Source organism: Molossus molossus, unplaced genomic scaffold, assembly GCF_014108415.1.
Source record: "Molossus molossus isolate mMolMol1 unplaced genomic scaffold, mMolMol1.p scaffold_m16_p_11, whole genome shotgun sequence".
NCBI lineage: Eukaryota > Metazoa > Chordata > Mammalia > Chiroptera > Molossidae > Molossus > Molossus molossus.
In genome coordinates this window covers 56,409,742-56,434,500 of record NW_023425346.1, presented here as the reverse complement: position 1 = coordinate 56,434,500, position 24,759 = coordinate 56,409,742, and the positions used below count along the sequence as shown (strand labels likewise).

The 24,759-nt window shown below is 41.0% G+C and overlaps 1 protein-coding gene across 3 annotated transcripts in view; it reads right to left on the bottom strand.

Moving 5' to 3' along the window:
* The window catches only part of ANKRD44 (ankyrin repeat domain 44), a 306,969-nt gene that overhangs the window by 8,808 nt on the left and 273,402 nt on the right, over positions 1–24,759 (bottom strand). For all 3 annotated transcript variants that reach the window (XM_036254347.1, XM_036254346.1, XM_036254348.1), the window contains 8 exons: positions 22,973–23,174; positions 16,530–16,617; positions 15,331–15,448; positions 13,598–13,814; positions 9,192–9,279; positions 3,086–3,169; positions 1,975–2,120; positions 1,148–1,230 (listed from right to left, as the gene is read on the bottom strand). In XM_036254347.1, the coding sequence (XP_036110240.1) occupies positions 1,148–1,230; positions 1,975–2,120; positions 3,086–3,169; positions 9,192–9,279; positions 13,598–13,814; positions 15,331–15,448; positions 16,530–16,617; positions 22,973–23,174 (1,026 nt within the window). The remainder of the gene's footprint in view (positions 1–1,147; positions 1,231–1,974; positions 2,121–3,085; positions 3,170–9,191; positions 9,280–13,597; positions 13,815–15,330; positions 15,449–16,529; positions 16,618–22,972; positions 23,175–24,759) is intronic.

Below are 24,759 nucleotides of genomic sequence, written 5' to 3'. Positions count from 1 at the left end.
CTACATCTTGAAACAAACCTTATGAAAGCGAGCACTTTTTGTGGTTCCCAAGGGCTTCCCAGAACATGAAGTAAGAAAATGCAACCAATGAAAGGAACAGCTGGTACCACTGGTGTAGACAAAACCTTTAATACCATAACTGTATTGAAGTAAACCACCATCACTGGTGTCAAATGGCATCATACTATAATGCCTTGTAAAGGAGACCCTTACATATAATTTTGGAAATGTCCATGGAGGTTTCATTCTGATATACTACTGGTGGAATGTAAATGGTGTGATTTCATTACAGGGTAATTTGGTCTTTAAAATGTTCATGGCCTCAGGCTCAATAATTTCACCTTTAGGAATTTATTTTAAAGAAACAAGGATTCCTAAAAAAAATTCTCCACAGTTAGTATTATTTATAGTAGCTTATATTTGAAAACGAGTAAATGTCTAACCAAGCAGATGGGCTGAATAAACAATGGCACATTTCTAAGGTAGAGAATACCACAAATCTTCTAAAACATTATAAAAGAAAGATATTCATAATGTATGATTCAGTAACAAAAGCAGGTTGTAAACAGTATGATCTCACTTTTGTAAAATCATATATTCATATGTACCATTTATTTTTCACTGAAGCAGGGACCCTGAATTACATGTGAACACAATGCTATTTTTAAAAAAAACAACAAATTCATTCTTTGCATTGAACTAGGCACCGGAAAACAGGGAGAGGGTAGAAATGCACATGAACACATTTATTTGCCACATAGGAGAGTATTACTTGGGCTGTGTTATTATCATGCCTTCAAATGTAAAGAAGTGGAACTGCTTATATTTTAGAAGCCACATATCTAAGGTCCTAACTTGTGTTTAGACACACAGTGTGGGACCACAACCATGGAGACAGATTCAGTGGCGGCATCACGACAGACGGCAGCAAGCACGCAGGTGGAATGCCAGGAGAAGCATCACCTTCACCCGTGTGGGCCTGCCCTCCGCTTTTCCTTCTTTGATTCCGCTTAGAGTTGACAACATCCTGGGGCAATGTACATCTTAATTAAGAGCCATGATGCACACTTTTGAGATAGAATGTATGTGATATTATTATTATTATAATTAACACTAAATAACAGTATTTCAGGTTCCTTATACATACTTTACTACAAGCCAAATGTAAGGGTGTGTTCAAGTCCTTATCCTTTACAGACAGATCAGCCTGGGCACTGTTCACCAGAATATCTATAGGAAAAAACAAAAGAAAGTTACTTAGACTACATGCTAATTACACACATTTTGAAGATGTTACTACAGAAACGATAACATATTTAAATTAGTACAGCTCATATAATCCTATTTAATGTTTTTAACAAAAAAAAGGGAACAATTAATTGCTACATTTGTTCTATCCAAATCTAAGGTGTATAGGCATTAATTTTAACTGTCTTTACAGTTTTATTTCCAGGTAAAATGAATCTATTGTCACATTTGGTTTCTAAATGTCAAGAGATTTCACTGCAGAAAGGTTGGCCCACTTTGATAAAGTCCATCACCAATCCAGTAACGGGACTGCAGACGATGAGCAAGTGGAGTCAGGTGGCTTACATGACGTGTTGGACTTTTCATAGGTATATATCAAGAGAGGAACTGATTTCCTTTTTCTTTTATTTTGTATCCTCCCCCAAGGACATTTTTGCATTTATCTTCAGATAAAGTGGGAGGAAGAGAGGGAGGAAGAGAGAGAGAGAAACATCGACATGAGAGTCATATCAACTGGTTGCCACCCACACGACCCCAACCGGGGCTGGGGACAAACTGCAATCGAAGTACGTGCCCTCAGCAGGAACCGAACCCGGGACTCTCTGGTCCTCGGGCCGACACTCTACACGTTGAGCCAAACCGGCCAGGGCAGAACTGATTTCCTGAGGTTACATGACTTCGGCTTTGGACAGGCTTCAGGGCCAAGTCGGCGCGGCAGGCACATACCCACAGCGCCCGCCTGCCCGTTCTCGGCAGCCATCGTCAGGGCCGTTTTCCCTGCGTCGTCCACTGCGTTCACTTGAGCGCTGTGTCTCAGCAGGAGCTGCAAGCACTCCACGTGGTCAGCAAATGCTGCTGCATGAAGCGGCGTCCTAACAGTTGAAAACAAGTATGAGTTTAGCTTCCTTTAAGCTTAACACACTCTCTTTTTGGAAATGCCAGAGAAACATGTGCAGGGTTTTGTCTTAGGGATTTAAAACACCTCAGTGTACAGAGATAATGATCAGGCCCCCTCTGAAGCACAGTCAGGGTGGGCACTGAAGTGTCACCTATGTGGGGGATATAGGTGGTGGGCCTGACAATGAAATTACCATCTTTATTGACCACTCTAATCTTGAGTCCAGTGACTTTTCTCTCCCCTTTGATAAAGATGTTTTCAAAATTGCACCTTAAATTTGTAGGTAATTGGCCTTTTGTTTGTTTGTTTTTGAAGCCCATATCATCCAATGTAGATAGTTGATTTTTGGGGTGGACAACTTGGCCTTTTAACCAAGTAATTCCACTTCTAGGATTTTACCTCCTTGATACGCTTGGGTCATATGAACAGACACATGAGAACTGCATCACTCTTTGAAAGAGCAAAATATTGGAAACAACCTAAATATTCTTCCACAGAGGGCAAGCTGATTAAATTATAATATATCCATGCAAATGAAAAATATGCAGCTTTTGAAAAGAACATAGTAAATCTCAAGGTTTTAGAATGGGAAGAACTCCAAGATACACTAAAAGCAAAACACTGCTATAGAATGCTTCATTTGCATATAAGGAATATGTATTTTTACATATGCTTGCATTTATGTATAGAAAATATTGGAGAGAATATAAACATTTGGAAAGAACAGTTTTAAGTGGCTTCCTCAGTAGAAGAGGCTGGGCCTTCTGGGCTAAGAGGAAAATTTCTTTTAATTATATACCCTTTATGATATTTAATTTTTAAAAATCATGTTTATATATCACGCTTTCAATTAAAAAAATAAAAAGATGTTTGTGTCTGCAGCCACAAGTACAGTAAGATTCATCAAGAAAAGAGGCATGCCACTTTAGGGTCACTTACCTGCCTTTGTCATCTCTACAATTGACAATACTGGAATCTATGGCCCCAAGGAGCAATGATGCACAGTTCTCATGATCATTTATTCTAAAACAAAAATGGGGTTGAAATTAAAAAATTGTACTACTTAAAAAATATATATGTCCCCTCCTACTCCATCTTCTTTTGCACTGTATATTTAACAAGCTGATGGGTTTTCTTTAATCAGATGCAAATATCTGTGGTCTATGTTCTATTAACATGTTTAATACTTTTTTTTAATTGATTTTTTAAAGAGGGAGGAATGAAGATAGAAACATCAATGTGTGAGAGAGATATCAACCAGCTGCCTCCTGCACGCCCCCTACTGCGGATGGAGCCCACAATCCAGGCCTGTGCCCTGACCGGGAATCGAACCGGGACCTCTCAGTCCATGGCATGATGCTCAATTCACTGAGCTAGGCTTTTACTTTTTAAAAAATATGTTTTTCTTTTTATTGATTTGCTAAAATGTTTAAAGAAGACAATTTAGGTAATTCAAACTTCATTTAACACTTCCAGAAGCAGGCAGTCTCTACTCTAAAGATTTTGGAGAACAGCCTGTTTCAGGAAGTGTTCAAGTTTGTTTGTATCACCTAAATGGTCTTCTTTGATCATTTTCACAGTTTCGGTGATGAGGGCAGGATCTGAAGCTGACTGCTGGAGGCCTGTGGGACGAGAGGCACAGGAAAGGCACTCTCTGGGCTCCGAGGTCACCAAGGGCCATGGGTCAGTCGCTCTTGCACTTGAACTCCACTCCCCTGTGTGCAGCTCTCAGATCTACACACATTTTACCCACGTTTCTTAAAGAAAAGGGGTTTATTCACAGAACTTATATGCATGTATGCATGACCAATGGACATGGACAACTAAGCCGGGGACAGGGTGGAGGGGAGGTGGGGTGGGGGGTGCCAATGGGGTAAAAAGGTAAAATATCTGTAACAAAAAAATAAATAAAAATTCATAAAAAAAAACAAAAAAAACAAAACAAAACAAAAAAACAAACAAAAGAAAAGAAAAGGGGTTTATTAAAGTTCCTAAAAAGGTTCTGGAATCCTGGGAAGGTTCGGGCAGTTATACAAGGACTCCACAGCCGGTGGCAGCTGCTGACAGACTAACGGGGACTTTGAGAAATAAATTAAGACAAGAAATTTGTAACCAACAGCCTATCAAAATCTAAGTGGGCCCAAGTTGGACTATTACAAGCCATTAGGGTGTCTGCCACTATTAAAAAAACTTCTTGTGAGAGAAATAACAGATCTATTGTTAATGGGAATCTTAAAAGTCAAAGCTGAAAAATTGGTGGGCAAGGGTCGAGCACTTAAAAACTGTTAGAGTGCTCGCCACCTAAATCTAAGACTCCTGCTCTAGGATAAGTTGGTCATGGAACAGGTTACATCGACACTAGGTCACCTGCCATCTCAAGAAAATGTCCATTTAAAGAGGTACACTATGAAACACCATAAAATCTCCAACCCAGAGGCACATTCCTCACAGGTAGATATTTGGCTCCAAGAGACTCTAGACTTAGCTTAGAAATAGAGTTCTCTGTTTTCAAAGAATTGAGATTTCCACCTTCCAGCACACCTGATTATTTTATGTCTAAGAACTCTGGTCTTGGAAGCTGTAGATGTCTATAAAGATGGCAAAATCTTACTAAGACAACCTAGAATTGCAATGGCCATTATGGAGACTGCTCCAGTTAGACAAGTGTTCATTTGAAAAGAACATGCATGCCTACCCCATGGACATGGACAACAGTTTGGTGAAGGCCAAGGGAGAGGGAGGCAGGGGTGGGTGGAGGCAGGCAAAGGGTGGGGAAAGGGGCACATCTGCCATTATGTCAAGATTCAAACATTTTAATAAAAAAAAAGTACACTTGAAATTAAGGGTTCTCAAATTAACAAACAGAATGGGATATCTATTTTATCAGTATGCACAAACCTTAAAAAGGCTTCAAGATTCCAAAATAGCTTCATTGAAAGATTCACTGAAAAAGTCTAATAATAAATTAAACATACCAGAGGCGCAAAACAGAAGACTTGTAAGACTGATGTGACTCCTGCTCCTCCACCTCTACCCTCCTTTACCTGAGCGCTCACAGCCCACTAATCCTTGATCTGACTCGCCTCTCCTCTCCAAAGACACTACGAGACCACAAACAACAGTCATCACTGGCCCACAAGTCACTGTCTCACTTGCAATCAACCAGGACACTGGAAAAAAGACTGTTCTTGAAGCTTTTGTGCAAATCTTTCAAACCAACTCAAACACCCCCACATCTACCTTCCAAGGAGGAATCCTATGTGGATCCCTCACAGGGCTGAGGAGACTCTGAGGGATTCTCTAGTAAACTGCTACCAGTTATTCCCTAAATAGCCATGAGGAGACGAAAATTGAAATCAACGGAAAAACCTTGCTAAATTCTGGTAGCTACCAGGGCTACACTCTGCCTTAAAGCCGACTCACTCTGAAGCCTACAGATGGGATCCTGGGAAGACTGGCAGAAGCTGGCAAAAGGTGAGAATTCTTACCACAGCCAGCTCTCCCCAGTCTGTCATGCCCGATCAAGAGAGGAAGGTGAAATTTCAGGTTGTCCCTTCCTTTCCAAATTCTGATGCTTGTGAATTTAGTTTTGAAGTACTCATGGTCTATCGATCATTTTTTTTCCCTCAGGGAAGATATTGCTGCTTTAATCTTTTTTTATTTAACAACTTGTTTTTATTATTGAGATATAATTATAATTATATTATGATTTGATATTTATATAAATTGCAAAACAATCACCATATTCAGTGTAGTTAATATCCATCACCACAAGTAGTTACACTTTTTTTTCTTGTGTTGAGGAATTATGAAATTTACTCTTAGCAACTTACAAATTCCAGTACAGTGTTGTTAACTGTAGTCATCATTGTATATTAGCTGCTGCCTTCTGGTTTGTCCTTGTCCTTCTTTCTTTTGGTTGTCTTTGGGAGAGGCTGTGGATCTGGGCAGGGTAGAAGCTTTCACACCCTTTTTGGGGACAACCCTGACACCCAAGGGGTTCAATATAGCCAGGAATATTCAGTTTGTCTCAGTTGAAAACTTGACATGATATTTGAAGGGGTTTTTTCTTTTCAATAAGTAGCTCTATGGTCAGAAATCAGTCAAATTGGAAGCTGATATTCAGAGTGTGATAGGAACATTTTTTTAGGACTTATCCCCTAAGCTAAATTGAAACCATGTACCCATGGGGGAAGTGGCGGGTTTCAAAGACAAACAGCTCAAAATTTAGAACACAGAAATGTTTTGATTTCTATCTTGGTTAAAGGTCTTCCTAACATAAAGAAGCAAATTGAAGTAATGTCGTTGGATGATAGCCCCTTGATATCATTCAGGTTGCAGCCCAGTTCTTTTAGGAATTAAAAAAAACACTGACCTTGCCTTACAAACCAAGTTTTGTTTTGTTTTTTGTTTGTTTTTTATCCTCACCCGAGGACATTTTTCCATTTTTTTTGTTCAGATAGAGCGGGAGGGAGAGAGAGAAAGAGAGAAACATCGATGTGAAAGGGACACATCGAGTGGCTGCCACCCGCACGACCAACCAGGGCCGGGGACAAACTGCAACCGAGGTACGTGCCCTTAGCGGGAACTGAACCCGGGTCTCTCTGTACCGCAGGCCGATGCTCCAACCGCTGAGCCAAACTGGCCAGGGCCAAACCAAGTTTTTATAAGAACAGACAAGTCCACTATCCTATTTACCTATCCTGGTATAACGTTATCAGTCATAATTCCAGTTATCATCTTAAAATGTTGTGTGCCACAGAAATAATTAAATTTCCTTGTCAATTCTACTATAATGAACTCTCAGCAGATCTTTAACCAGGGACATTAAATCTTTTGTCATTTTCAGACAGTTATTGTTTTTCCCTGATGCTTTTGCAAAAGTGAGATTCCTGGAAAGGACCCTACCAAATACTCTTGACCACTGACACCCCTGCCAAATTAGAAGCTGTCAAACCTTGGGTGCATAGTTCACAACTGAAGAAGGCTAAACATGATGTCTGGTCCTGTGTAAGTAAACACTGGAGACCTCAAAATCAAACCGACTAGAAAGAGAAGTGGCTGACATCGAGGTATACTGCTTCCTCCCAAGAGCAAGAACTTTCTTTCCATTTCTCCTTCCTTCACTGTCCATCCTTTTTCTGATTTTTACACCATAAAGATCTTATGGTTCTTTTGTCTACCTTTTGCCTTGCCCTGGCCTGGAAAGCCATTGTTCACATATCTCAGGCCATGGCAAAGGTGGGTGATCCAACTTGCAAACAACTGTTGGATTTGCTACAAGCTGTTGATCCTGTAGTGTTGCCTGGCACAAACTTCTTCCTGATTTCTTATGCCTCAGTTTCTCAGGAACAAGCTCTCTGGATAAACACTTCTAGGGGTGTAGAGACGCAGTTACATGAAATACATGAACAGACCAAGTGGCTTAAAGAAGTATTTCCTCTTTAGGATCATTTCTTGACTTATTTGATTCTACCTGGTTTGGTTCATGGGGACCCTGGCTCAGGAGCACCCTGCAAACCTTAGGAATTATTTTACTATTATTAATAATAAGTATCTCCCTAGTCTATTATGTGTTCTCTTAAGGGATTTAGCCATCAGCTCACCAACAAATGGTCTCCCTCTAACTGGAATGATGAACTTGACATAATCTCCTATAAAATATATATCAAGACCCAAAGGGGAAATGGTAACTGAGAATAGCTTGCAATACTATCTTTGATCAAATCTCTTGCTTGACAAAAGGTTGATCGAGGGATGGGGGGTGGGGGGGATGGTCATACTGATCGTACATTAACCTTTCCTTGGTAGGCCAGGCACCACTGATCCTGGGAAATCATGTCAGCAAAACAAAACTTCACTTTCAGATTTCATGTTTTTATAAATGTTCCACCTGCCCAAAAGTTAGACCATTTAGTCACCAATATGTGATCACCCAGTTACATGGGTGACTGTTTCATTCTTATAACTCAAATAAGGCCAGATACGTAACTCCAGCCAGTCAGATACTCTTATTCTTATTCAGTCCTCGTTCTCAGTTCTTTACCTTGGAAAAGCTTCCTGCCTTCTGCCCCACTTTGCAGGCCTCTGAACTCTTGAGAGTGGACACTGCCCATTTCATAAAGTGTTAAATAAAGTTTGTCTGTATCACCTACATTGTCTTCTTTATCATTTTAATAGTTCTAATGGGACACACTCATTTCCTCAGAACTGCTATTTCCAGGAGGAGTCTGCTGTATACCACTTGTACAAAGCATCGTGTTAGGTGTTTTGGGGATACCAGAGTGAAAAAGACATGGTTCCTTCAGATTTAAAATTACTTCTACTCTTTATGCCTCATCCCTTCTTTACTGATCCACTTTGTGCTTTCAATATCTTTGCAATCAAATGACCCAGCTTCATGTGAAGCCCAAAGACAAGGCAAAGACAAAGCACTCCCAAGTCTTAGGTCCCTAAGCTGACTATGGTTGTCTAGGAGACATGGTCCCCCAGGTGAACACAGGCCCCAGGTGACCATGGCCCACCAGGCTGACCATGGACATCTGACTTAAAGTTACGGTGTTCTCTGAACAATGGCTCACACTATGAGATTGGCGCAAAAATTACATTTACAAAAACAAAAAACAAACAACAACAACAAAAGGAGCAAACAAACTTACAACATATGAAGAATAGAGAAATACAATATATAAAAATCCTTCCTGGTATGAAATGTCTTTCTAATCATTCATAGGCATGTTGTTGCGAGCTCCAACTTATTTTAGAATTTGCCTGACAAATGTGAAGGTCATTTGAAGAGCTCAGTCCACTTCTTCATGCAGTTTCCTAAGGCGGTTTGTGCCACGGCATTCCACAAAAACCTCCTGGAACATCATTAACACTGGGGTCCACACTTTGCTATCAGCCCTATCTGCTTTCAGCAGCAAAATGGAATACATTGGTCATATCTGAACTGTGAAAGCCTTATCCCTCCCTAAGACACAATGGCCTTATGGGTTATTAAAAGAATTAAAGTAACACATTAGCTTCCAGCATTTCTACTTACATTGCACAGTGCAGTGGAGTAAAGGGATTGCCAATAAACTTGCGGAAACACTTTTGCTCCAAAAGTACCTCTATACAGTTCTCATTACCTGCAAGGAAGCAAAAAAAAAAAAAAATTAGAAAGTTTCCAAGAAAGAAATTGTTCAACACAATCAATTTCTTGTCATTAAGAACTGAATTCTGGCTTATGAATTCTCCTGAATTGGCTGAATGCTCTTTCTCCATGGATTAAAATTCACAAAATAGCAAAATGTTATTAACTATGCCCACAGGTGTTCCAAGACATAATGAACAAATGAAACAATGAAGGCCATACGGTCTGGTGGAGAGAAAGAGACAGACAAGAGACCTCATTTGCAAGCAGCCTAGATTCTATGTTTTGCTCAGCTCTTGATAGACAGACGTCTAACGTACCTCAGTTTGCCCATATTTACAATAGGAAATTTCCCTTTCACCCACCTGAACAGATTCAGTTATAATTATCTATCTTAGTGAAGGGGAGAAGATGTGATGGACAGAAAACAGTATCTGAGATCATGTAAGTGAAAGGGCTTTGACTGTAACATACTGTGTAAGTGTTTAAAATGGCACCAAGACCAGTTCCTGACAAATAATATGTGCCCAATAAGTATTTAAAAAAATAATAAGCAGAGGAATGAATGTGAGGAATTATTTCCAACAAAATGACAAGTAGTTCCAAATCAACTGAATTTAAGTTAAGTAAGGCCCCAGCTGTTAGCTTGTTACGTGATCTAAGGACTCACTTGGGATTGGTGAATCTCAATTTCTCATATATAAAAATCAGACAAGGAATATTTGCCCTACCGATGTCGCAGGATGAGGGGAGCTCATTTGATAAAGGACCTGCATGTGGTTTGTGAAGTGATGGAAAGCTTTTAAGGCAGAGGGCACAGCTATTTATTTGTCTTTAGAATACGGACTGTTGTCCTGAAACCTCTTAGCTGAACTCAGGGTTAAAGTAATGAGAGTTCTCTCATGATCTACCTTAGAATGATGTAGATCAAACAGTTTTAAGTATTAAAACAACAATCAAACCTTACTTTTACCTATAAAGAGAGAAAGTGAAATTGCTTTTAGGAGGATTAAAACACATATAAAGTGATGAATATAAAAATCCCTTAGCTTTAAGCAAGTTATACAGTTGAGCTTTCCAACCCTATCCAACCCTCACATAAACACTGCAAACCCTCGGTTAGCATGGATCCCTGCGGAGGATTCAGCTGAGGGAAGCATCTACCCACACCATTCCTCGGGATTATATGAATCCAATCTAAGGGTCTGTGTCGACAGGACTGGGGATCCTTGAATGACTTTCGGTATTTCAAAGTGCTCAGTGAAGGGGATTCTGGGAAGCTGGGAGCTTGGACCCTGAACCTAGAAGGCTGCTCAGGAGAGGACTGCTCCTCTTCCCCTGCTGCCCCCACACCCCTCAGGGCAGAGAACGTGGTCTGGTGGGTTCGCTGCCATTACGACCAAAATTCTTGCTGCATCTTCTCCCTCCTGCCCGAGAGATCGCTGAGCTTGACCCAGGTGGGAGTTGGGAAGCCCTCATCCACTAGTAGGTAAAAAATTGCAATTCTGCAGTGGCAGAGAGGGAACAAAACCAAATTGAGCAAGTAGAAAATTAGGCTCTTACGGAGGTCAGAGCCAATGCAAAAAGAGAACTGTAAAGAAAGTGAAATGAAATGTCTTAAATGAGAGCACTCCAAAAATCTTTCTGGACCTAGTGATCATAGCTTCTGAGTGAAAATTTTAATACGAGGATTAAAAATGAAAAAGTAACATTATGGAAGCATAGTTAATATATGGGGAAATACCCATATAAACTTAGGGGTGGGAGACCTTAAGCAAGATATGACACCTAGATCCTATAAAATAAAAATATGAAAAATTCAACGTCACAGAAGTTCAAAATTTCTGCATGGAAAATGACATCATAAACAAGGAACAAAGACAAATGATAAACTGAGAGAAAACATTTACAACACAAAACACACAGAGAGGATTTATATCTCTAAGACAAGGTGTTCCAACAAACGTATGAGAAAACATAAAACTCATTTAAAAAAAAAGTAAGCCCTGACCAGGTTTCCCAGTGGTTAGAGCATCGACCCGCGAATCAGAGTTGTGGGTTCAATTCTGATCAAGGGCACATACCTCAGTTGTGGTTCATCCCCAGCCCTGGTTGGGGTCGTGCGGGAGGGAACCAATTGATGTGTCTCTCTCACATCGATGTTTCTCTTTCTCTCTCTCTTTCTCCCTCCCTACCTCCCTCCCACTCTATCTGAAGATAAATGGAAAAAATATCCGTGGGTGAGAATTTAAAAAAAGTAATAAATTGAAAAGGTAATTTCCAGAAGAGGAAATACAAATAAATAAATAAATACACTATTAGACAGAAAAACACAAACCAAAATAATGAGATAACCTTTTTTGCCCTTCAAATTCACAAAAATGAAAAAGGTAATATCTTGGGCTGGCAAAGGCTTGGGGAAGTAGTAGATTTTACACATGTTTGGTGGAGTAATAAATTACATCTTTTTTGCAAAGTAACATGGTACAATTTATTAAAATAAAAAAAATACATATCCTGCTATCAATAAGTCTGGAAACTTATCTGACAGAATTTAAGGTACATAATACGAAGATACACACTGCAACATTGTTTGTCATAGGAAAAAAAAACCCTGAAAACAATCTGAATGTCTATCAATAGAGACCCAGTTGAATATGCAATAAATTCTGATATACACACACATCTATATCTATTTATCTGCTATGAAATAACTAAGAAGGCCCTGGCCAGTTTGGCTCAGCGGTTAGATCAGCCCATGGGCCAGAGAGACCGGGGTTCGGTTCCCACTAAGGGCACATATCTTGGTTGCAGTTTGTCCCCAGCCCCAGTTGGGGTCATGTGGGTGGCAACCAGTTGATGTGTCTCTCTCACATCGTTGTTTCTCTCTCTCTCTTCCCCCCTCTCTCCTTCCCGCTCTGTCTGAAGATAGATGCAAAAATGTCCTCAGGTGAGGATAAAAACAAAACAAAACACTAAGAAGATCAATCAACATTGACACATAATAACTTGCAAGGATAATGGCTATAGAACATGTATGGAAGTAGATGTGAACAACACAGACTCCGTTTCCGTGTCCCAGATTTCTTTGATGCTGTGACCTTTGATCAACGTCACTGTCCTTAGCAAGCATATCAAAGCCTTCTAGTTGATGATTACCTGTGTTCCATAAAATGTAACATAAATATTTTTGTTAGTAATGGCCACAATAGCATGGCAACCAGGATAAACATTAAACTGAGATAGTGTTGGTTATAAAACCATCTGCCATCACTAGACCACCAGGAGGCATGGCCCCTGGTGTGTACTGCATTCCTTGTCCCTTTGTCTTGTCAATCATTAGCACCTGAGTTATACTGAAAAAAGTACTGTAACAGAGGTCTGTTAGTGGAGAATAATCTGTGCAGAGGCTGGGTCATCTATGCGCTCCGACCCCGCATCCCTGTAAGGAAATGACCCGAGAATAATGTCTGCTATAGTCTATGGACCTGCGTGCTTGGTTCTTGTCTGAACATACCTTCTTGTTCTGGTGGCCATTACACCTTTGCCCCACCAATGGGCAGTATGTTAAGTAAACAATAGCAAAAAAGAAAGTTATAGAATGATAGTTGTTATATGATTGTAGTTTAAAAAACCAGATGCACGTACTTGTATTTATTTATATTCTCAAGGGCAACGCATTAAAGGTACACGCCAAGTTACATCAGAGAGTCTGGAAACGAAGACTTAATTTTACCTTAGACACGTCAATATTTTTGAAAAGTTATGATTAGCATGCATTTCTCTTTGACTCAAATAAGTGAAATAAACATTTTTAAATCTTCCGAATTACAAGTGCAACAAAACAAATGGGGGAAATGAGATATAAAAGAGAAATGCCACAAGACAAATCATTTATCTAGTGGTCTGACTAGCAGTCAATTGTGACAGGTTATTATGTCATATATATTGTTCTGGTTTTAGCTGTATCATTTTAAACATTGTAGGATCCCTGGTTATATCATGTAGATCAGAAATCTTGATTAAAACTGGTTATTTCAGTTCATTGAAAGTTCTAATTAGGAGTTATATGATACTAATTACAAAAAGGGAGAAAATAAATTTTTATTTCATCAAGGCATCGTGGTAGTCATGAAGAGAAAAAATGCTACTCCCCCAAAACCCCCCCTCCAAAACAAAACAAAACAAAAAGATATCTTGATGCAGAAAGATTGGTTTACAGCATTATGTTATGCTTTCACGTCCATTGAGATCACAGTGGTGGTGGGTTCGTAGGAAGCCTACTGGAATCAGTCAAAAGACAATCAACTCACCATTGTAACAAGCCCAGTGCAGCGGCGTGTAGCCTTGGTTGTCTTTGAAAGAACAGTCTTCCTCAGAAAGTGCCATCTGGAGCAGCTCGCTCAGCCACGTGGCGTGGCCACGAGCAGCTGCATAATGCAAGGGTGTCCGCCCTCTGGAATCTTTACAGAGAATTGACACTTCTTGTTCCAGCAGCATTTGCACACATTCCTCATGTCCCGTCATAATCTAATAAATTGCAATTAAAAACACAAAACAAATTTCAGAAGGGCAGAGACTCGGGTAGGGAAGCAGGTGGCTGAGGCTGGGCTCAGAGTAGGAGGACATAAATGCCTAGGCCTCAGGGAAGTTTACTCTGCCCTACTTCACAGGACAGGACAACCCAGCAAAAGTCATATTAGAAAAGTCTGTGTGAACATCAGCATTTTGGAAACATCTCTTGACTCTCCAAACATACCCATGAAATGTTTAGAAACATTCCAAAGTAGAAAACATCAGCTTTAGAATTATGAAGATGTGAGTTAAATCCTGACTTCTCCTGGTAAAACCTAGACAAATCGATCCACCTCTCTGTGTCTCATTTCATTTACCTGTAAATGGGAACAGTAATAGTGACCCCACAGGTAGTTGTGAAGACTAATGAGAAAAGACATGTAAAGGCCCTCGGCCTGTTGCATGGGCCATGGGAAGTACCAAAGAAATAAGAACTATGATTATGACTTGGACCACTTAGAGTTCCTCGTCTTTTCACTGACCATGGTGTTCAGCACCAGCCCCAAATAGCACTTTAAAATTTTTTTTTTTTCGTTATTGATTTTAGAGGGAGAGGAAGGGGGAGGGAGAGATAGAAACATCAATGAGAGAAAACATCGACTGGCTACCTCCTGCATGCCCCCCACTGGGGATCGGGCCGACAACCTGGGCATGTGCTCTGACCAGGAACCGAACCAGCGACTTCTTGGTGCATGGCTTGACGCTCAACCACTGAGCCATACCAGCCGGGCCCAAATAGCATGTTTATTTCTGCTTTTGTTTGATGTAGTTGTTTGTTTGTTTGACATGCTTTAAAAAAACAATTCAGCAGATATGTACAATTTGTTCACAGGATACATATTTTAGTGGGATGGGTCAACATTTTTAATAAAGAGCAATAAGAAATAGCACGAGTACTCAAAACGAAGGGCTCATTGTCGTAAGCATGACGGCTGCACACAATGGGCCATTAAACATGACGGAGCAGGAAAATATTTACTGACGTGGAAGAAGGCTCTTGATATTCTGAAAGAACAAAATGGGTTCCAAATAGTATCTTCAGATTTCTCTTTAAAAATTTTTTAAAAATAAACCTATACACAGAAAATAAAATTGGGTATATAAACCAAAAAAATGATTATCTCCAGGAGGTCAGATTACTTGGTGACTGTAATTTTCTTCTCTGTGCTTTAAAAAAATATTTGCAAATTTTCTATGACATGCAAAGTATTATATAATTAGAAAACAGAACCAATTCTATCAACAGTAGGAGTTCCTGTATCTATTATTACAATCTAACGTGAAATCTCAAGAGCAGGATCGAAGAATACCTGTCATTATTTTACTCTTGCAAAAGATTCTGTCATTTCTTTTTGACTGAGGTAAATTGGTTACCTGAGGAAACATTCTTCTTACTAAAAATTCATCTGGGGAAGTAAAGAGGAAACATGCTCATTACAAAAGTGCTTGACTGAAGCTGAGGAAGACGTACCCCTCTGTGCAAAGCTGTACATCCCATAATGTCAACAGCATCTACATTGGCTTCCTTTTCAAGTAACAATGAAACAGCATCAATGTGTCCATATGCTACCGCAAGCATCAGCGGGGTTCTAGGGAGAGAGACAAATTAGGCTTTTTAGAAGAAGATTAAAAAAACCAAAGAACTCATCACTTCAAGTGGGAGGACTTCCTTCTCATTATCTCCAACACTTGGTCTCTCTTACTCTCTCTTCTTGACAGTTGCTTGATATTTTGAGTGCCCCCAATTAGCTATATGAACTTGGAACAAGTTATCTGCCTCTGGTGTTTAATGGCCACATGGAATGGTGTCAGTGAAATAATGAATGTGGGTGGGAGAGGGAAAGATATTCACTTTAATCCCATCATTTTCAAAAGTATTGAAATGTCAATTGAGTAGGGAATGTGGGTAAGTAGGAGACCCTCTTGCTTCTATCAGAGTAGTTCTACTTTCATAGCTTTCTATGTCGGTATTTGCTCAATATTTCATTTGAACAAAACCCACTGGTTTAAAGAAAAGTGTGACAAATCTAGAGGAAAGAACAGAGTGCTGGAATCCAGGAGGGGACATCCTAGTTCTGATGTCAACACGGACTCATGTACCTTGTGTGAGTCACTGGTGCTGCTCTGCCCTGCATTTCCTATTGGGAAGAGAAGACTGGGTGTAGGAACAGGCTCCCAGAAGAAAAGGACTTTGGAACAACAAACCCAAGGAAGGAGACAACATGAAGGATTTGAATGAGAGAACTTCTTGAGGTCATTGCCATTATTAATGTTAAAATGTGAATGTAGCAGCTTCAAAAGGGGGTAAAATGGGTAGAAAGAAGAAGCAAAGGAGGACTATTTTTAAAAGGCCAGGCCACATGGCCACAGACATAAAAAGTTGGCTCCTTTTCATCAAGACAGATACACACACACACACACACACACACACACACACACACATACACACACTTTTCTCCGATACATATACTCTAGCATAAAGCCACCTCATTATTCTAGGGTTCTCATCCATGAATTTCAGCCGAACATATACCCACCCCCCGCACCCCCGTCGCCGCTGCCTTGCCCAACCTAAAATTCTGCAGTCAGCCCTGCTAGCTGCTTAACAAACCAACCAATTACCTGCTGTGACTGAAATGTCAACCCCAGGCCAAGTGTGAGAACACTTACTGTCCTTTGGCATCTTTCACGTCAACTACTTCCGGGTTGTCTGCAATTTCTAGTAACAGCCGCAAACACAGTGTGTGACCATTAATGACTGAAAAAGAAAACAATGGACATTCTTTTAACAGACCAACACAATTACACATATCCCTCCAAAGTGAAATTTATTTGAACCTCAAATCATTGGTTTCTCGATTGTTGCTATCCCAGCTTTCCAGTTTACCCTCGCTGCTGGGTGGACACAGTGTGCTCGGGAGTTTATTTTACTAATCCATCTTCTCCTTTCTTCCCGTCAGGGCATTTTGGTCCTTACCTAACTTTCCCCTGGTTTATGTACTGAGGGTTATTTTTCCTTAAACATAATGTCCTCTTTTTTATATAAAAAAAATCTCCTTAAAAGGGACTAATCATTTCTCCCTACTCTCCAGGTATCTTTTTTGTTCCTCGAAGAGAGTCACCGAATACTATATAATCCCATGTCCAGTCTGCTTTTAGACCATTTTAAAAAGAAGGCAGAGCCCTGGCTGGTTTGGCTCAGAGGTTAGAGTGTCGGCCCTCGGACCAATGAGTCGTGGGTTCGATTCTGGTCAAGGGCACGTACCTCGGTTGCGGTTCATCCCCAGCCCTGGTAGGGGTTGTGTGGGAGGCAGTCAGTCAATGTGTCTCTCTCACGTCGCTATCTCTCTCTCTCTCCCTCCCACTCTATCTGAAGATAAAACAGAAAAATATCCTTGGGTGAGGGTTAAAAAAAAAAGGAAAAAAGAGGGGCAGGAGAAGGTAGAGGAGGGGGAGAGGGGAGCAGGAACAGATGGGAGGAGGAGAGAGAGGAGGAGGCAAAGCAGAGGGGAGAAGAGGAAAGGAGCAAGCCCATCCTGTTCTTTTCCCCTCGGTCAGCGTGCATTCTGAGGCAGACGTTCAAGTAACAGTGCTGACTGATTAGTGTTGACTTTAAGCAAACCCTCAAGCTGGCAAGGTGTACAGAAGCCATTGACTCATTGCTTATTGATTGACTGCCTGGATGGGTCGCCTAGGGATGCACCTCCATCCCTGAGTTCTTCAAACCGCAGCCCATCATTTCTCTGCCTGACGACGTTTCGAACATGCTGGGGTTGGGGGCTCTCCATGGGTCTCACATCCCTGGGTCCCCTCCGTCCCCTGCCCTCCCCTTCTTTTCCCCTGCTGAGGTCTCCTCACTACTTCCCAGGTGCTGCTGGGTCCTCACCCATAATCACCCAGCGGTCGCAGTGGGGTCTGGCAGTGGGTAGAACATGCAGCCAGAACACTGCTGTTAACCTTGACCAGCTAGTACGCAATACATGGATGCGCCCTTGTGTGCACCAGGCACGATGTTTCTCTTAGGAGTGGGTGCTTCTGCGCTGGGGCGCCAACCTCCTAGGATGGCAATCCCGACTAAGCTACTTTCTCCAGCTTGTTGAATGCAACCCACAGCCTTACAAAAGACATGGCTTTCCACTTGGGGAGGAGGATGAGAACAAGGGATGTTTAAATTTCCCACAGTGACCTTCTCTCCTCTTTGAAACAATGAGAACACTATAAAATATCTTGCATTTACCTCGTTATGGATGTGGAGAGAGAAGGGAATAGATGCAGCTATGTTAGGTTAATGAAGGCCCCTCTAAGAGCTGCATTTTACAGCCCTTTTTATTGCATGCCAGTCATGAGAGGACGCTAACTGAACAACGACACGTTTTTCAGGGACAATACATATTAGGATTAGCTCACATTCATCGACACCACTCAAATTAACTACAGGAATAATGCCCACATTTTGTAGACCATTGCATTCAGCTCATTTTCAGCAACATCCCATTTATGTATCTCAGGAGGAAATTTTGGGGACTGGAATACAGGCAATGTACTGTTGTTGCTGTTGGGTTTTTTTGTTCGTCTGTTTTAAATAGTACATTAAATCTGTTGCCACTGGTAACTACTATCTGCAAGTAGTTTAATGTATGCTTAAAAGGAAATGATTAGCAGAGGACTGGCAGCTAAATACTACAGGCCATGGGTTCATAGAGTGGAGGGGGTACAAGGGGGTTTGATTGATGCCTCTTTCTATATCAACTCGACATTCTTTATATGCTCATAATCATAATAGTTCCAAGGATATTTGACTTTTGGCTAGACAGAAAAAGGGAAAAAATCATCTAAGTTCATATCATAGACCCAGTGTGTTGAAGAGCAAACCAGTATCTACAGTAGTGCCTTTTGGGGGGGAGAGGGTACTACCACTTTTTGAACTGAGCTAATAGCCCTTATTGGAAAAGTGTAGCCAAACTAGAATTCTTGTTGGCTTCCCACACACTGCATTTTCCCCAACTGCCTTCTAGCAAAAAGATGCTCACATCTCCTTAGCTGTGCCTGCCAAGCCCAGCTTTGTCTTAGACCAGCCCAGCCTCTCCGTTGCTCTGAGTGACAGCCATTTTTCATGCTGCTCAAAGACCACAACTGTCATTGCAACTAGCTGTGCCCAAACCTCTAATATCCAGTCTGGCTCCTGTTCCTCATAGTATTCCCAGGATTTGAAAGAACAAAAGTTGGCCTGTCAAATGAACTGGAAAAGAGTCTGGATAATAAGATTCTCAAAGCTTCCACATAGCGGACATTTTGTGGAGAACAGAGTCAAACGACAGCCTGTGTTATCAATGAATGACTTGAGGAAAATCCAAAAAGGAGTGTGTCTTCTTGACCACCAGGGGGCTCTATTGGACCACAACCTATGAAATGGCAAATGAGTGACAATGATTATTTTTCATTGTTTAGTTGTTTACAAAAGCAATTTTCCACAGTGAAAATAGGCCCTTTGTAATGGTCAGGAAGTACCTGATAACTAAAGCAATAATAGGCAACCAATATTTGAACTTTAGAAAGATACCAAGGATGTCTAGAATATCAAACTTTATAATGCTTTATAAATAATACCAAAAAGACTATATGTGATAGGAAATAAAAATTTATAATTTAACCAAACACTGCTGATCTAATGGCTAAAGTTTTTTCCAGGAATAATTATTTCCAGGTAATTAGGCAACAGCCATGTTTTTTGTTTTTATCTAAGCCCCACGATGGCTCCATATTGTTTTTCTTCAGTGATTTGGAAATTCAGGAATGTGGGTGGAAATTCTACAAAGCCTAACATTCTGAGAAAATTTTCCCGAGTAAAACGACTATTAAATCTTCTGAAAAACCATCTTCACTTTTTTGCTTTCTCAATGCACTCATTTAATTGTGTAAGACAGTTATTTCTCATTATAAGACAATATTTACTATCCCAGTCAAAGGCAGATACAGTTGTCCCTCACCACTTTGCATTTTGCTTTTGTGGCTTCACTCTATCGTGGCTTTTTCAAATATATTCATTAAAAAGTTGATCGAGACAGTGAAAATAATACAGCGCGTGCTTGGTTGTCTGAGTCAATTATACAGTCCTGTATTACAATTAAAATAAAAATTACTGTACGTATGGACTGTAGGCCTATGTATTCGAGCACCCCAGGAATCCTTCAATGCCAGGTGCAACCGCTTGACCTCTCCTTGTGTGTGGGCAATAACTTTTTTCCAAAAAGTCGGGTGTGGTGAAACCAGGCCAATCAGAGCATGCTGTTCATTGATTGGCTATCCTATCCTCTTTCTATCCTGGCCACTGATTGGCTCAGCCTCATGCAAGTTCGTTTCTCTCACACACCCTTCTACATCGCTATGCATCGGAAGCATCTTTGCTCGTGTTTATGATTTCTGAGAACTTTTATCTAAGCCCCACGATGGCTCCTAAACGTGCTGCTTCTTCTAAGCCTTCTGACGATGAAATAAGCGCCAGAGGAAGATGCTTACCATCCAGGAGAAGGTGAAACTCTTGGATGTGATCAAAGATGGCAAGAAAATCGTGGAGGTTGCCCACCTTTATGAATCTACCATTCGCTCCATCCGTAAAGATGAAAAGGACATCCGTGCAATGGCTTCTGTCTCTTTCAACAAGGAAGCAAAGCATGTCGTGACAAGTCCTAAGTTCTTAGTGAAAATGGAGTCTGCCCTAGCCATTTGGATCAGCGGCAGTGGCAAGAAAAACATTCTGCTGAATTTGCTGGTCATCCAGGAGAAGGCGAGGCAGCTCTATCTGTGCTTTATGGCGGACGAACCTCAACCAGGACCTTCTTCTGGTTGGATTCATGGATTTCATGGCGAGTGAAGGTTGGTTCGAGAAGTCCCAGAAGAGGTATCATCTGAAGAGTGTTGTTCTCCACAGAGAAGCTGCCTCTGCTGACCAGCCTGCAGCAGAGGACTATGTGAACAACACCCCAGAGGATATAAGCAACTCAGCAGTGGATAAGGCAGTTAGGCGAGCGCGGATGCTGGGAGGAGAAGGTTTCTAGGATATGACCCGCGATGATGTGGATGAGCTGCTGGAGACACATTCGGATCCCTTAACTGACGAGGATCTGGTGGAGATGACTAAGTCTGCGAGTGAGGACGAGGAAAAGCAGCCAGAGGTTCCTAGGGGTCTGGAGGAGGAAGTTGGCCTTACACTTGAGCGTCTCTTGCAAGTCGTGAGAACTATTAAGGTAGTACAGGACATGATTGCGAATGGGACCCACAAATGATCGTGCACTGCAGTTCCGGAATGCATTTGATGGGGCGATAGAACCCTACAAAAGCCTCCACACATATGAAAAGTCAGCACCAGCAACTGCCTATCACGATGTTCTGCAGCCGCGCACCCGGACACCCACTGCCTACTCCCAGTGCTCCTTCAGCGGAAGACAACAACGACGCACCTGCTGAAGATACTGCACCACCTGAAGACTCTCCTACTGAGGTCGTGCCTGCAGAGGAGCAGTAACCTTGCTCTTCTTTGCTGTGCAGAACATCTCATCTTCATTGCTTCATCATCGAACAAGTTGCACAATTTTCATAGGTTAGTGGTTGTGTATAAGAACTGTGTGTATGTGTAATTAAATGTACAATAATAATATTATATTTGTAACATCTAATATGTCTTATTTTCTCTTGTTTTGTCTAATATATTGGGTAACACGAGTGTAATGGTGACTAAAAGATGTTATTTCATGTCTAGAGGGCTCTAATAATAAAAAAATGTATTTAGAAGGTTGTAAACAGGTTTTCTATGCTCTAACTGTGAAAATATTCGATTTATAAATAAAGAAACCTACTTCACAGAAATTCATTTATCGCAGTAGAGTCTGGAACTGATTAACCGTGATAAACAAGGGCCGGCTGTATCATTAAATTCCTGACCCCAAAGAAATGTATGCCTTAGCTGAGCTGGAGACTCGCCACATTACCTTTTCATATCCGGTATATGTCTGGCAATGTCTTGATAGAGTTTTGTTTGATGTATATTAGAGAAAAATCCCAGAAAAGGCAAATTACTTACTTTTGGATATAAACATGCACTTTTTGAGTCTCTATTTTTACATTTGATGTATCAAGAATCAGAGAAAAAGCTAAGAAGCATCAGTGAAGCTGGCAGAATGGTGTACTGATTAGTTTGCTGTCTGAAGGCTCCTTTTATGAAAGAGCCCTGAAATATCATGAACTGTATGCTTTAAATTGCCGTGTCGTTTTGTTCTATGTAACATATCTAAAGATCACATGAGGCCTTGCCTTTTTTTCCAGAAAGTTTTGTGATAGCTATTGGCCCAAGGTTCTGAACTCTTTTGAGTTAAGAGGAAGACCAGATGGAGCACACAGGATTTTTAGAGCTGGATTTATAGTGCTGTACTCTGTACAATACTATACATACAAATGTCATTATATATTTGTTTAAATTCATGTAAACTATGGACTTGGGATGATGACGATGTCAATGTAGGTTCATCGGTTGTACCTTATGTACCACTCTGGTGGGGATGTTGATAATGGGGAGGCAGAAGGGATATGGGAAATCTCAGTACGTTCCTCTAAATTTTGCTGTGAACCTAAAACTGCTCAAAAAAAATAAAGTCTTTTTTTTTTATCCTCACCCAAGGGCATTTTTGCATTTACCCTCAGGTAGAGAGGGAGGAAGAGATAGAGAGAGATCGACGTGTGAGAGACACATCGAGTGGCTGCCACCCATACAACCCCAACCGGGGCCAGGGACAAACTGCAACCGAGGTACGTGACCTTGGTGGGAACAGAACCTGGGACTCTCCGGTCTGGGGGCCAACGTTCCAACTGCTGAGCCAAATTGGCCAGGGCTAAAAAAATAAATTCTTTAAAGAAGATGGCTAGAGTCCCTCTGGTCAGAGAACACCAATCATCTCAAAGTGGATAGATAGTAAGCCAAGCATTTTGGAAGAATGTAGGCATATCTGATATAGAAAGAAAATACTTTAAAAATGGGAATAAAAGAAGATGCTGCCATTCTTTTACTCAAACTTGTAAGTGGGCCACCAAACTAGGGTAATCAGACTCTTGACCAAACCTACCTGAGGCATGAAGTGGGGTTCTTTTGGTTACATTGTCTTTCACAAAGATGGACGCGCCCTGATTGATCAGCGCTTCCACACATTCTGTGTGTCCCTTGAAGGCAGCCAGGTCCAGAGCGGTGCGGCCTTTCTCATCCCTGATGTCCAGGTCCACCAGCGACTGCAGAAGGACTTCTAAGGCTTGATGGTGCCCATTGTAGGCCTGCAGAGAAGAAACCAACGACCCAGTGTTCACTCGCTTCAAACCCCACAACTATGCAAAGGAGGGGCTAGGCCTCCAGGGTCACAGAAGAGACCCGCCCCAAAGAGCACGTCAGGAAGACACCAGGATAATTATGGAAACACAGGAAACCAAAGAGTTAGACTGAAAAATCATAATACACGAAACTCCCAGTTATTATGAATTCCTTCATGCCCTTTCTCTTTTGTCAAATAATTTGTCCCAAAGGCACTAACTGTATTAACGTACTCTTATATTTATATCTATCGATCTACTAATCTAACACCGACGAGTAGCTGCATGAACTCATATATTCTCCTATCTGCCAGTTCGGTCTACACACACTGATCAGGACATTTTTTTCAGGAGATTTTTTTGTTAAACCTGGAGAAAAACTTTACTAAAAACACGTGGTCTTCATAATTCAACAGGGGCAGAGAGACCTTGTTGCAGTTCAACATTTTAAGTTCTTAACCATGTGACCCTGGGTGAGTGTCCTCACTTCACTTAGTTTGTGTCCCTATCTGTGAAGTGAGAACAATGACAGGTGCCTCCCGGGGAAGATGAAAAGGGATACAACTGCACAGGCTTTGCATAATATCCTGTCCACAGTTGATGCTTCTTCCTCTTTCCTTTACTGCTTCCATCGATTACAATGACAACATAGAAAAGGTATGGAAATACGTTCTACGTACTGGTGCCACATTCGGACTTATTATGAGGTTCTACGCTATGCTAAGGTTAAGAGCCTTATGCTACTGAAAACCAAAATCAAGAGTCTGAAAGATGAGTTTCACCAAATCTACAAGGTAAAAATGTATGTGTACACACAAGACAAAGGACCGAAATAAAGACAAGGCTATAAGAGTACAGTGAGAAGGGAGAGGAGGGGGAGGGAAGGAAGGAGGGGGAGAAAGGCCTGTCCTCAGTGCCTTCAGCAGCCGGAGTCCCCTCTTTGTGTCTCCTGCACTTTTTATTTCTCTACTGCTGTGATTCCTCAAGGCACAATTTATTTTAAAAAGGCTTAGCACAGAAAAAGGCTAATTCCCTGAATATAAAAAGAGCTTTTACAAACCATTTTAAAAACTAGAAAATGTGCCAAGGGCATCAAAAGGCAGCTCACATAAAAAGAAATATAAAAGGTCACTGAACATACAAAAAAAAATAGGTATATTTTTATGGTACTATTTTTTTCCTTTATTGATTTTAGAGAGAGAGGAAGGGAGAGGGAGAGAGATAGAAATATCGATGAGTGAGAACATTGATCAGCTGTCTCCTGCATGCTCCCACTGAGGATTTGGCCCACAACCTGGGCATGTGCCCTGACCAGGAATTGAACCAGCGACCTCTTGGTGCATGGAGCCACACCAGCTGGGCTATAGTACTATTTTTTAACTACCAGATTGGCAATGATTAAGTTTGATGTGAGTATTAGTTAAGAACAATGAACAAAACGATCTCATGCTCTGTTGGTGGGAATATAAATTGCTGTGACATATCTGGACAGCAATTCGACAAAATCTATCAAAATTTTTAAAAAACACACCTAAAAACTAAGTTGTAAACA